Here is a 15,273-nt window from a genome sequence, read left to right as displayed (position 1 = left end):
TGATTAGTCTGGAGGTGGATAAAAAAAATGAAAGGCATAGAATTTGCAAGCAACAAATATCTTTGCAAAGGCTTCTAGGTTTTTGAAATAAAATGTACTATCTTGGAACTCACTGAAGTACAAACATGGACTATAACCATGTTACATGTAACCATGTAACCATAATTAATATATTAATAATCCTATTTTTGCTTCGGTATTTTCTCATATAGCGAACATTGCTGATGTAAATATATAAATGTAAATATAAGAATACCCTGCTGGTCTTTTGAAAGACCTGAAAACATGGTTTTGCAACTCACTATGGCAATGTAGCATAGCTGACAGATTGGTTGTATTGAATGCTATTGTTAAATCTGATTACCTCAGCTATTTTTTATGATAGTTTTTAATGTTTTTAAAAATTGTTCTATTCTTTTTTTTATCTTTTTTAAACATTTGTTTTAATTGTTTGTAAGCCATCTACAGTCATATATATGAAATGAATGGCTATAAATATTTGAAAAAATAAATAAATGCAATTTTTGAAATAAAAAACATACACTATAGAAGAGATTTTATTTTTTTTTAGACAGGATTCACCCATTTCCTGAGGAAAAATAATTTCAAGTATAACTATCTACCTATAACCTTTTATAATCAATAGTTACTGAAATATACATTCAAAATTATAAAAATGATTTGAATTATAGTAGCAGCAACCTAATTGCTATAATGATATAGAAGTAAGAAAAAACAATTATGTTTTACAGTACCAAAGAGGCGTTCATCAAATTGTAATCTGGCCATGTATTCTCTCTTGATGAGTCCGGTTTGACAATTTTTTTTTAACACTGAATCACTAATTATATATTAGATAGTCCTTTAAAAAAGAAATTGATCCAATTTTAATTTTAAACAAGTTAAAACGATATATCTTTTATTTATGTTTTGCTTTCTCACAATCTGACATTTCCCCTCTGGTTGTTTGTATGGCTATATTTCAGAGACAGAACATGGGAGGAGGGTAAAAGTTATGACAAAAAATATGGATTGAAGAAGAAGAAGGTTACTTATGATGATAATCCTTCTGAAGGGTGAATATATTGGCAACCAGTGATGGGATTTTCTGCATTAAAGTAGACTGGATAAATATTGTCATAGAATTGTTTAATATTAGGGATAATGTCTTGATTCATAGGAGATTGAGCTAAAATAAATAACCATATTTTTTACCTTTAATTGTGGGATGTAGTGCATAAACAATGGAGATTGTTTTTTACATCCAGTAAATTATATCTATATTGAGATATTTAGATCTTTATAATCAGATTGCAAAGAGATAGAATTTGTTCTCTTTTTTATATAATTTGGATAATGTGAATAAGCTGATTGTCATCTTTTTCACTGATATAATATTAAACCTTTGCTTGTTTCATGCTATTTTGAGTGTTGTTGTAAAAGAGCAGCTATTATTTAACTGAATTTCAGCTTTGCCAAAAGTATGATTGGATTGCATATCCAAGTTTATTGTTTCTTGATGCCTTTTAAAACAGGCCTCCAAAAGTTGTGGATACTCCGTCACTGGAGTTTTGAAGAAGAGATTATATAGTCCTTTATTTGAAATAGTATAATATCCTCTGCTTGAACAGGAAGTTGGATTAGAAGACATATAACATTCTTTCCAACTCTGTTCTAACTTCTAATGCCTCATCTTTACGACTGGGTTTTTCAGTTATTCATGAGGTGCCTTACTAACTTTTGTTTTGCAATTTTATAACTATATTTTTGCTAACATTACAAAAGATGAAATGTTGTATAGCTCTTCCATGATTCACAGCATGGCATATTTCTGGATTGAAAAAGGACAATTGAATTCAGTGTAAGATTTTAGTCTTGGGATGTTTCTTTGTAGTTGCCAGTGTTTCAGAAGTTGGATTTTATATAAAGTATTATTTTTCATAAAATTACTTTCATTTTCTTGCAGTTTCTATAATGCATCTACACATAGTTTAAACAATAAAATAAAAAATATATATACTATTTTTCTATTGCTAAAAGCTTTTTCCATATCTCCAGAGATTATTTAAACCTGTTGAGCAATATACTCTGGGTAGAAAACCATTTTTCTACAAGAAAAATTTTAGGGAAAAACTTCAATTTTTAATGTCACATTTATATTAAGAACATACATAACCTTTTAAAATATCTGCTGTGGGATGTCAGGAGTCAGCATAATCCTTTCTACTCTCCTTCACGGCTGCCTTGTGGCACTTCTTGTTAAAATGACAGAATGATTTCGTGAGAGCATTACTAGGAAATAAATGCCATAAGAGAAAAATCAAATACTTGTAATGGCCAGTGTTATAAATGTGCTTTTGACCTATATTACACTGATCATTACCACCTTTTGATTATTGGAACTCTCTCCGAAAGGCAAGGAGAGAGTTCTAATAATTACAAAGGGTAGAGGTTTTTCTTTGTTCTCTCTGTTGAATTGCTAATATATTTTTTAGCTTTTGAGGAGGAGAGTAGCATTTTGTTGAGGAAAATAAGGAAAGGAAATGGTTGGTTGAACTGTTTTGGACAAAATCTAGCTTGTAAGCAGTTTGGAACAGTGCGCCTGTAAAGCTACATACTGTAGTATCACAAGGCTTTTGGATGAGATTAAACAACAGAAAATTATCTTAAAAGAGGAAGTAAGAAATCAATGTTTTCTCTGCTTCCTTGGAAATGCAGTAGAGAAATGCAATTTGAATGCCTCTTTTACCACCTAGATAGCTTGCATTAAACATTGACTGATTTAACAATTCATTTAATCCTTATAATTTACTGATAGTCTAATGAAAGAAATAAGCCAACTGTGCTCTAAAGTTGTAATCCCTTCCCTTTCCCCAGTCTGTGTTTTGAACCTCTGTATTCTTAGTAGTGGTTCTAACTGCTTTGACTATATAAAATTGCAAACTGATGTCTGGATATGGTAGGTATATAAATCTGTACAGAAACAGCAGAGACTTGAGGCATCAAAAAGATTAACTAATGAATTATATCATAAACATTCTTGTTATTACAATTTGCTTAATCCAAATATTTTGATAGATTTATACCAATGTAATTTCTTTCTACTGATAATATAATATGTCAGTCTAGGGGTTCTCAAGCTGACAACTAGCTTGTCAAGCACAGAAAGAAAGAAAGAAACCTTGGAGCTTAGTCTAGAGAGGCTCAGGTTGTGTGTGTGCTGGAACAGGCAAACGTGTACCTCAGGAAATTCATCTCTGGGCTCCTGGAACAAAATAGATGTTTCTTTTCTTATGTGCCAGACCCAGCTGCTTACTGCCCGGACCATTATACCACACTCGATCAGCTCTGGGCCCATAGACTTTCCCCTAGTTAGACAGGTGTGTGATCAGGCCTAGTGCATGCCAACAGTTTTATAGAATGATCCCTAAACAAAGCGTTTTTTGTTTTGTTTTGTTTTGTTTTGTTTTGTTTTGTTTTGTTTTGTTTTGTTTTGTTTTGCTTTGCTTTGCTTTGCTTTGCTTTGCTTTGCTTTGCTTTGCTTTGCTTTGCTTTGCTTTGCTTTGCTTTGCTTTGCTTTGTTTTTTCGTTCAATTTGTGTGGCTGACCATCTCAGTCAGCAAATTTGTGAGGCTTAAAATTCAGAAAATATGTTACAATTAAAAAAAAATTAAAATAATAAAAGATGTAAAACATGTAAAAAAAAATTAAAAACATCTAATTCAACCTACACAAGAACAGGATATTTGGCCAGTTAGCAATATAGGCAGGAAATGGGCTCTTAACACATTCAGACCTAAGAGGTCTGTAAAGGGCGTGCGTAAGCGTACCAACGTGCCTACTGCCCCTGTCCTAATGTTCCCATTTAGTCGTATGCATTTCATGTATTCATAGTCAAGTTTATACTTGTATCTGTAATCTTATATATGCTTGACAAAATAAATAAAATAAAATAAAATAAAATAAAATAAAATAAAATAAAATAAAATAAAATACCCAGATTTTTAGATCCTTACAAAAGGCTAATAGACCTTGAGGCCATTCTGAACTCTGACAGGAGGATGTTCCATAAATCAGAAGCTACTGCAGAAAAAACTTGCACGTCCGCACCAGCCAACACACTTTGGCTGACAGAATTTGCAATATGCTGATTCTGCTTGGCCTGGTTGGATGGGTAAAGATTCTTGGAAAAAGCAATCCCTAGGGTACTCAGGTTCCAAGCCATGTAGGGGTTTAAAGGTAACCACCAGCACCTTGAATTTCACCTGTAAACACACTGGAAACCAGTATAGTTCATGCAGGATGACATTCTTGGTTATAGTTTCAGATTTTGAGTTGGGTATGAACGATGTTTGGTAGGGTTTTTATTTTTATAAATCCAGTAGGGCATGATGGGCAACATATTTAGAAGGACAAATGGTAGAAGAACAGTGATTGCTGAGGGTCCCTAGTCTGTCATCCAGATTGCCATGTGGGAATGATCAACACACTGTGAGAATCCAGCCTTCTGCTACTCATAGTGCCTTACTTGTTTAGGAACTGACTGTTACTTAATTTAAATAATCATCAGTCAAGATCTCTTTCTGAGGTCGATGTGAATTTGCTGAGCTGACTGAGAATAAAGGGCAGCTAAACTGGGCAGCTTTTGACAGCATTTCAAGATTTAAAGAGGTATATTGGATGGGAACAGTCAGCATGCTCATGATAAATTTTGTGACACTAACAGGAAACAGGAGACACTTGTGACCACATCTGGATGCCAAAGACTTCTCTTTTGGGTGCTGAGATGAGGGAGATGGTGATACTACTGGCCGTACAAATTGAGTGAGGAAAGCAGAAGGAGGGAGAGCAGGACAGTACAACTGCCATGCTTCAGATTCCAACAGAAGTTCCAGACCAATAGGCTCAGCCACATTGCCAGGGATAAAGAACTTTTGAATCAGGAGGGTGTGTCACAGTTTGGACTTTTACCTGAAGATCCTCAGACTAGGTCTTTAACAGTTTAAATTGACAGGCCCCATACTGGCAATTCCTTAGTCCTATAATAGGACTGGTCTTCTGGGCTTAATATACAGCAACTGGGACTGTTGGAATTGCTGTTGCTAAGCAATGTGGTCACAAGACATCACACTTTATGACAGCATAGCTCAGTGACAGAAATTCCAGTCCCAATTGCCATTCTAACCCGAGGACTAAATAGGAACTACACAGTGACAAACCCAGACTGTGCCAAAAAAACTCTATCTCCATGAAATCTCCAAGAGTCAAAATCAATTTAAAGCAGACTTTAAAATTATGTTACTAATTATTTTATCTACCTAGGATTGTTTTATGATAACTTTGTTTATCTCACTTACCATGCTTTGCTTTCAACAGCATAACTGCGAAACTTGAAAGAGCTTTGGAAAAAGTGGCTCCTCTTCTTCGGGAAATCTTTGTGGATTTTGCCCCATTCCTGTCTCGCACGTTGTTGGGCAGTCATGGGCAAGAGCTCCTAATAGAAGGTAATACATATTCAGTAATTATTTTATTATTTCTTTATATTTTGAACTAATTTTTATTATAGTCAAAGGCCAACTATATTAACTGTTCACAAACAGATTAAGCATATACATACATCCATACAATTAATGTACTCCTATGCAAAAAAATAAGGTATATTGATATAGCACACACAATCAACAATAACAATTGATCCATACAACCAACAATAACAGTTTGTATAGATCTTGTGTTTTTTCTGTCACTGCAAATTTTAATGGAATTTTACCAAATTGTGGGTGAGATGCTCATCTTTACTTGATAAAAAAAAAGACAGAATAAAATAGTTCTGAAATTTCAATAGCATTTCAACTGAGTTTCTTTTCAAATCTGCAATATAATGGCATAAAGGTAACACTCAACTGCTCTTGATCCATAGAGAAAGAGATGGGCATATATGAAATATAGAATATACTTTATGTGCCCTAGTGAACTGCAAATGTTAACATAGAAAATCTTAATTTTGCATATACCCTACTTCATTTAGATAATCTCTAAAAAAAAGAGATATAGACCAAGTTCTCCAAGGGAAAGTCACTTGGTCTCTGATTTGACCAAACAGGAAAGCAATAATTTGTTTTAATTTTCCAATGATACTTTTCATTTGTGATACATGCTACCTGAGCTATTGACTATTGTTCTATCTCTTAGGTATTAACCATTGATGTCTCACTTGTGCAACTTCAGTCTGTGCGCAAATATTATTTTAGGTTTTTTTGTAATGAATGTGTAAATGTTCTTCACTATAGTAATGAGCTAGCATCCTCAAAGTCCCCTAAAGCCAATAAAATTTGTAGATAGAAGGACTATATCATTGGCATAAATAACACTGGAATGTTTAAATCAGCTTGCTGATTAGGATGCTGGTGCACTTTATCTACTTTTTTGCTAAAGTGTTGCTGTAAAGATTGAAAAGTAAGGGCATAAAAATGCTATAGTTTTCTTATACCTTTTTCACGAATAGTTGGAAATGCCCCATTTAGATTACACCTAAATATTGTTATATAATCTGCTGAAAAGCAAAAACATCCATATGTCAATGTCAGTGTACTTGAGGCTAACCCAATATTTGTCTATAGAGATGGAGTCAAAAGCATTCCCAACATTCAGAAGCATGGCATATATGATTTTGACTCCAAGTAATACTTATGACTTGGGTGTTGGAACACAATTAATTATGTGATCATAAAAATATGATTTATTGTTGCAAGATCAATAACATTAGAGAGTCTTTGAGAGTTAAGAATCTTTTCAAATCTATATGTAGCATATTTGATGACTAATGAAAAGGCTATTCTTAAACATAAGCTATTAAGATATATAGGTAGTTGAAAAGTATGTCCTTTGTTTAAAACAATAACATAAGTAAATATGATATCTAATTTTTCAGTTTCATAATATATGATTTATATATAGTATGTTATATTACAACATAGTAATTGATCTTGCTAAATGAATGGATAAATTTATATAAAATCCTAAGATACTACTTATAAACCCACATTGGTGCCTTAAACAGGATTGATACAACTCATTTATTTATTAATGATACAAAGTACTGCCTGCCTGCCTGCCTGCCTGCCTGCCTGCTTGCCTGCCTGCCTGCCTGCTTGCCTGCCTGCCTGCCTGCCTGCCTGCCTCCATCCATCCATCCATCCATCCATCCATCCATCCATCCATCTATCTATCTATCTATCTATCTATCTATCTATCTATCTCTTCTGCTTATAAGCTTCGTGTAACATATCTACAGATGCTCAATTATTTTAAATAGCTTGGTAAATATATAACAAATACCATGCATATATCATGTATTATATACTTACATGTATATGTAAGTATATAATGTAAGTAATGTAAGTATCATTTAAGAACAGTGGTTTATACTACTCATTCATCAGAGTTGTTTCAAAGTACTATTTCTGCTCTTAATCTTTATGTAAATGAATAAAGATAAAGACCTTGGGATGTTGTCATTCTCTGTCTCTCCTGGTAATATTATGATAAATACACAAATACAAATATAATTATATACAAATATATGTGTATCCTTTTTCTCATCTCTACCAGCATTCTTCCCAATAGTCTGTTCTCCTTCTGTCCTTCCTTAATCTCTAGCCCATCCATGACAAATCTTTCAAATGTGATTCAGATTGAGCGATCTCTAAATTAGATTCACACATAAACTCTTTTCTTGATCTAACATGTGAGAGCTATGCTACATCTCACTGTCTTTTCACTCAGCAGATCAAATTAAAAAAAATTCTATTAATTTTGATAACTATTTTTTATTAGGGGCTGATATTTCTTAGACTAAAGAAACAGCAACTGTGTTATGAATAATTATACAAATATTTCAAATATTTTTTTATATTCTTGTTCCACAGCCACACACCAGCATCAGAAATCCTAAGATCATTTTTTTTTCTTTATAGAAAAAAGCCAGAACTGTTTGCATGTCATGGAAATTAGAAATTACTTTCACTCCTATCTGATTTATAAGTGGATAATTTGAAGGGGAATACTCCTTTTGTAACAGATTCCAAGTTCAATTAATTGTTCAGTTAGGTGGTTCAATGTGTTCCATTTTGGCTAAATAGCCTAAACAGCCAGGCTAGTATCTCAACAGCATTGCACTTTTTCACCTTCTAAATATATTTTGTTCAACTCAAGTGGTTTTTAAAGAACATTATTTATAGTATGGTATTTAACAAACCTATTGATAAACCGACACTTGATTTTTGTTGCCTTGTAGTCAAGATGTACAATCTGTGTGCACATTCTATTTTCTTAACAGATAATCAAAGCTGAGGGAATAATTAATTCAACTATAAAATAAGAAAGCTAAATACATCAATCTTCTAAACACTTTTTTTGGAATAATATTTCTTCTTACACTTCAGTTCTTAATATCAGTTAAACATGTACCACTGTCCACAAGTTGTATATGTTAAAAGATCTGTATATTCAGATGACTTAAATTGTAAGTTTGACTGGTGACGTATTTCCTGTTCCATATATCTTTAATAAAGATATGCCACTTGGTGTCACATTTTGCTTTTTGTCGTCTTCCTCTTATCATGAGAAATTGGTTTGGTTTGGACTGCCCATAAATACATACTTCAATTCTTTGGGATTTATGAGAAATAGCTCCTTTAAGTCATATATAAAATTAATCCAATATGTTATATTAATGAGGAAAGGAATTTGGCTTAATTAAGTATTGAGACAAGTTAAATTACACTTGACAACAAAGTTTGCTTTCTGAACATTTTGGGGTGTGTCTTATAGATTTTTGGCTGCTAATCATGAAAATAAGTTGTAATTTAACATATCATGTAACGTTTTATAGAAATCTTCTGTTTTTACACAATGGCAATGTATACTCTTTAGTACCTGTTAGCTAAGTTGCACACATGGAAGAAAAATACAAAAACATGGAACTATTGTTGAAGCACATCCAGTATACCAAGTACAACTGGAATATTAAAAGTAGTGCTCTACTGCTTGGAATGCAGCTTGGATATGCCAAATACTCTTGTTACGTATGTGAATGGGACAAATATGGACGAGAATCACATTACATTAACAAGAAATGGCCACGCTGAAAGAATTTGGTTTCAGGACAGAAAAAAGGCACTTGAGCCACTTGATGACCCAACCAAGATATTTTTGCCTTTGCTTCATAAAAAAATTCAGTCTTTTGAAAAAAAAAAAAAGTGAAAGCGATGAAAGAGAAAAGTGAAGGTTCTTGTTATTTGAAACAGATATTTCCAAGAATAACTGATGTCAAGATTAAGGAAGACATTTTTCTTGCTTCACAGATCAGACACATCATCAGTGACAAGCAGTTTAAAGATCTGTTAGTGCAGCCAGAGAAAATCACCTGGAAGGTATTCAAGGATGTTGACAATTTTCTTGGCAACCACACAGCATCAAACTGCATTCAGCTGGTTGACAAACTTCTAATAGTGTACAGACCATGCAGTATGTCAATGAAGATTAATTTTCTGCATTCACACTTAGACTTCTTTCCTGAAAATCTAAGTGTAATTAGTGACAAGAATGGTGAAAGATTTCACCAGGTTATTACCACAATGGAAAAATGGAATCAGGACAATAGAATCTATCATTGCTGGCTGACTGTTGTTGGGCACTGCAGTGAGATACATCAGACACAATCAGCAGTAAAATATTTTAGCCCAGCTGAACAGATATAGCTTGTCAAAAACGTTGTGTGATTAAATACATTACAGTACAGACATTACAGCAGGGGTGAAATACTACTGGTTAGGGCCGGTTTGCCGAACCGATACTTAAAAGTGCTTTTAAAAGTTTAAAAAACAAAAAAAGGGTCTGACGATTGCGCATCACTCAGCTGATTGTCAGAACTTTTTTTTTTTAACTTTTAAAGCATTTTTTTACTACTGGTTTGGGTGAATAGGTAGTAAAAAAATGCTTTAAAAGAGTTTTTAAAAAGGTTCCAACAATTGCACAGCACAGCTGTGATTGTTGGAAACTTTTTTTTTACTTTTTAAAAGCATTTTTTACTACCTATTCGCCCAAACAGGTAGTAAACAATGCTTTAAAAAAGTTTTTAAAAAGGACCCCAAGATCACGAGCCACAGCTGATTCCCCCACCCGAGCTGTTCTACTTACCTTCCCAAGCCTCCTTTTGGCGCATACTGCGCAAGCGTGCACAGTGCGTGTTTGGTACAAATCAGTAACAAACTGGCTCAGATTTCACCACTGCATTACAAGTTAATTTCCTACTTCAAGATTGGTACATGATACAATCATTCTGAAATTATATTCATGTTCAGTTTGAAGGAGTCTGTCATAATCACGAAAAGTTTTTCAGGAAGCAAAACTTTTGAAAAAAAATGTTATCAAATGTTAGAAGTTAGAAAAAAGAAAAATAAGCTCCAAATATCTTGCAAATTAACAAAATGCAAAAACTCTATGTTGAGAGTCCAATATAGATGTAGATAAAATGAAAACATCACATTTCACTATGCTGCATTTCCTCATGGAAAACCAAAAGTTATTCAAAACAACTATATAAATCCAAGAGAACCAGAGAAACAGAATAGATAATGTCCAAGAGGGGTTTAAAATATATCAGCATTCAGTCAGCCGCTCAAGTTTTAAAGATAAAAATCAGAATGAAACAGAAAAATAAAATTAAAAAAGTGAAGTTAAAACCCAGACATGCTTAAGAAGATGAACTGCCAAAAAAAAAGATGGATGACTTTCTGACCACTCCCACAGGGAACTGGAATCTTCAAGACACCACTTCTCAAGTGGATTCATAGCTGTCTAAAAGCTGTCTTGGGTCTTTCCTAAGTGCTCCCATTCAAATACAGGGAGCAGCACTGTCAGGGAACCAGCATTCGAAACAAAATGAGCAGTTCATCAGCAGAAAAAAGATATTCCTGCCATTCAACAGCATCTTGGGGAGGCGTCTTGGAAGCTGTTTTAAAAAGTTTGATGAAATGATAATGACTGTGGAAAATATTCAGATGCATGCAGCTCTGGATAAATTAGATTCACAAAAGGAATGTGATTTGAAAGCAGCAGATCCATTGGAAACTTAAACTTAGAATCAGGCAATTGCATATGCCTTCTGAAGTTCAAGCTTGCATTCTTTTACAACAGCAGAAACCTGACTGAGTGGAGAAGTGATAAATTGGCTTTCCCTAGGAGGATTGAAGGGCATTGGGGAATGGATTTATCACACTTAACTGGAAAACAATTTCATTTGGGCCATTTTGGGAAGATCAACTGAACAACTTTAAATGAAATTGACTGTCAAATGTGGAAATCAGGAAACCCAGGCAGTTCAAATGAATATAAGGATTTATTGCAAGGTTTAACTCCCTACAAGAATCTGAGTTACTAACAGTCAAAGCGAATTGGTGGTAGATAAGGGTAGAACTTATATCTCTTGTGAAGGTGGAACTTAGATCTCTTGTGAGCACGGACTCGAGACTGATGATGTGTTTGTCCCCTCCTTCGGGCTCAGCCTGGTCGTCTCCTAAATCACCCTTTTAATTTATTCTGTTTTCTATGAAGAAAAAGCAGTAGAGCCTTAGATTATCAAATCCTGCTATTTGTGGAGTTCAGCCAGTAAGTATACTTATTGAGAGGGCAGTGGGGATCAGACTGTCCCAGTGTTCTTTCAACCAGATCTCTGACTGTTTGTCTCTGGAGATTCTCGGTCATCCAGGTCATGGTTGTCCCAAAGGTTCTTTTTCAAGAGGCAACTGGACTTTCTTGTTTTTCTTTGAAGACATTTCACTTTTCATCCAAGAAGCTTCTTCAGCTCCGACTTTCAGCTCCCCACTTCTTCAGTCAGAGCTGAAGAAGCTTCTTGTATGAGAAATGAAACATCCTCAAAGAAAAACAAGAAAGTCCAGTTGCCTCTTGAAAAAGAACCTTTGGGACATCTCTGACTGATGTTTCTCTTGTTTTTTCATTTTAAATTTTATAAAGCTTCAGTCTCAGATGATATTACAATTCTGTCTTGTAATTCACAAGAGTTGCTGCCCCTGTCTCGTGTGCCCTCCAGATAGTTCTTTAGATGAATGCTCTGAACTATCGTTCGGGGGTTCAGAGTTAATATATATCAGTTGTGATTAGTTTAAAGCCCATGGTGTCTTGCAAACTACAACAGCACAGCACCTAGTTCTTTTTTAAAAAATTATCATATAGCATAAAGAAAATAGCAAGTTTGTTAGTAGTTCAAAAAGCAATTGGCTAAGTAGTAATATATTACAGTTTCTTGACTTCTTAAACTTATCAACAGAGCACTATTTATATCCTGTAGCTTTCATTATGTTGCTTTTAATCCCAAACTCTGGAGTTTTACCAGAATGTGTGAAAAATCTCTAATATAAGAAGTGTGTATATATAAGTAGTGTGTCTTTGTACAAGACAGCAGTTTTCTATGTAAAATAAACCACAAAGTGTCCAAGATTAGAGAAGTTTACCCTATTGGAAATTCAGTAGTATACAAGGAAACTGTTCTCTTCTACTTAATATACAATAAATAGACATTTATATTAACTGGGGGGGAAGCATGAACATAATTTTAAAAATATAGTGGATACTGTATAATACTTTCTGTTTTGTATGCTATTTAGCTAAAATAGAATTTGTACCTGCAAAGTAAGCAAGTAAAGTGTTCGTCGGAATAACTATGGTACTTCTACAGTATCTGCCAAATGGAAAGGATGCATAAGCCTAATTATTAGAACATTTTTTTAAAAAATTCAAGATATGGCATCGTATTTAAACTGGTGAAACCTCCAGGACAGAATGGGGCATAACATGAATTTAAAATCTTAAAAGTCACATATTTTAATCATTGCAAGGCAGTTGGGAAAACCAGGCAAAAATATATACATCTGAAAATATTTGTATGGGCATTTGAACAGCTCAGAAATGAATGCTATTCTGTATTAATCAGAAATATTTATTCATTTCCGATTAATGATGGTGGGTGTGATGGTATATCTAAATGTCAGAACTTTCTTAAAATAAAAAAAATAAGCATTTTTAAATATTCACCTCAAGAAACTTGAAGGTTTGAAATCTTGTATAGTATGAAATTTAAATTTAAATGTTTGCTTTGGCACTAGGGTTCCGCTTCCATTATATACTAAAATCTTTAAATAAAAGAACAACATAGGGATATTCTGTCAGTCAGTCAGTCAATATAGAAATAATCTGTTCTTCGGTGTGTATGTCAAATTGAGCAAATGACATGGCTCCATATTTCTAAAATGCATAGAATTCCTTTAGTGCCAGTTTGTAGCTCTTTCCATGTTTCATATAATACAAGGTTGACTTTAGTGGAAAACACATATAATAGGGTCACAAATGGTTTCTGATTTAAGATAATTGGAGATTATTCTGAGAAATCTTTGCTAGATAGATCCTACTGAAATGTTACAAGAGCTGACCTATGTAACTATTTGACAAAAAGAGCAATTTAACACTGCCTCTTATAGTTAGTGCTTTGCAAAATTAATCCTTGTTTTTACTTTTTTACAGGACTGGTTTGCATGAAATCAAGCACCTCAGTGGTTGAACTTGTTATGCTTCTTTGTTCACAAGTAAGGTGATTCCTAGTTTTTACAAATACTATTTTCATTTTTTTTCCTTTGGAGAAATATAATTATTAGGCACAGGCAGTTCCACCTATATATTGAAAAAGTAACTATTTGAGACTTATAGAGTGACTCCATTATAAAGACACCCTTATTTTTATTTGTTTAAATAAGCATTGAATATGACCTCAAGAAAATGTGGTGATATCCAATTGATAAAACCTTAACAAATTAATACATAATTAAATAATTATAACTGATCTCAACAACAGAAAATTCAACATAGTGTGATGCCAGCAATTTATTAGCAATTATTATCAATTTATTTAATTATTTGGTTTGTATTCCTTTTTGACAATATTGCCGGTGAAAGCCAGTTAAAATAAGGCATGACATCTGAAAATTTTGATATTGATAAATAGAAATGTATCACATAATAGACAATTAGAAGCATATGACTAAAACGCATTGCAGACATGCACATAAATACAAATGATGTGCATGGTTGGGAATCGTTGGGTCAATTGGTGTAGGACAAGCATAACATGTTCAGGAAAAATGACTATCTAAAGTATAAATCTGGAGATGTGACTGTTTTTATTCTAATAGATAATAAATCAAAAGGTAAACATTACTCTGAAATGAAATATCAGCTGTCATTTTAATGTGGTATATGTATATTTTTGCAAATAATTTAATACCTGCTTTTGAATAAAGTTACTTTATTTATACTTCTTTATAGTCCCTTAAATAAACTTAATATAAAATAATATTTAAAGTGCTTATTCCTGGAAATATGGCAAATTCATAATAGCTGTATGCTTGCTATTAAATTATAGAGCGACATTATAATAATATATTTGCAGATGTTAACATGTGCAGTGCTGCCATAAATGAGAATTAAGTCTGAAATATACTTTGCTTACTCACATTTTGCTGATCCACAAACTGATTCTTCAAAACATCAAGAGAGAGGGAGAGAGAGAGAGAGAGAGAGAGAGAGAGAGAGAGAGAGGAAAAGAAAAAGAGGGGAGGACTTTTTCCTCCCCAGTCAAAAACATCTAAATAAAAGATGTATGTATTTGGAATGTTCATTGTGGTTCAGTTTCAAAACTTCTCTTGCAAAAAAACTTTTAAAACTTGTTATATAATAATTAAATCCTTGGTTCAAGAAACTCCCAAATATTTAAGTCCATTGAATTCTCTCACAAGCTGTTCATAGGCAGATGCTTAGACTGGACTAATACAATATATTCTTCCCTGCTCCTTGTTTTAACTGCAGCTCACAGAGATAAAGTGGAATGCTGCATTACAGCTTAGTGTGTTTTGATGGTCTCATCATCTAATCATAGGTTTAACATTACTCATTTGCTGGCTCCAGGAATTCCTGCCATTAAGGACTCTAGAGATGTAATGTGCCTCAAATATTGATTGTGGGAAGAGTGAGAAATTCAAGCTTCTTTGCTTTTTCACCTTCCTTTTCATCCTTATATAGACTTAGTGCAATAAACAAAGCAATTGTTTTTAAATTTGAAATGTTATCTTGGAATATAAATGTAGATAATATTTATATATATTCCAACTAAATACATTATTTATACAGTCTTAGATGGACTTA

The 15,273-nt window shown here is 33.3% G+C and overlaps 1 protein-coding gene across 4 annotated transcripts in view; it reads left to right on the top strand.

The window, feature by feature from the left end:
• The window catches only part of NBEA (neurobeachin), a 355,376-nt gene that overhangs the window by 128,483 nt on the left and 211,620 nt on the right, over positions 1 to 15,273 (top strand). For all 4 annotated transcript variants that reach the window (XM_070942793.1, XM_070942796.1, XM_070942795.1 and 1 more), the window contains 2 exons: positions 5,377 to 5,504; positions 13,600 to 13,661. In XM_070942793.1, coding sequence (XP_070798894.1) covers positions 5,377 to 5,504; positions 13,600 to 13,661 — 190 coding nt within the window. The remainder of the gene's footprint in view (positions 1 to 5,376; positions 5,505 to 13,599; positions 13,662 to 15,273) is intronic.

Source organism: Pituophis catenifer, unplaced genomic scaffold (assembly GCF_029215685.1).
Source record: "Pituophis catenifer annectens isolate HBS135680 unplaced genomic scaffold, rPitCat1.0.hap2 SCAF_4, whole genome shotgun sequence".
Lineage (NCBI taxonomy): Eukaryota > Metazoa > Chordata > Lepidosauria > Squamata > Colubridae > Pituophis > Pituophis catenifer.
Note: the sequence above shows the minus strand (reverse complement) of the source record. Positions and strands in the feature narration are given on the sequence as shown.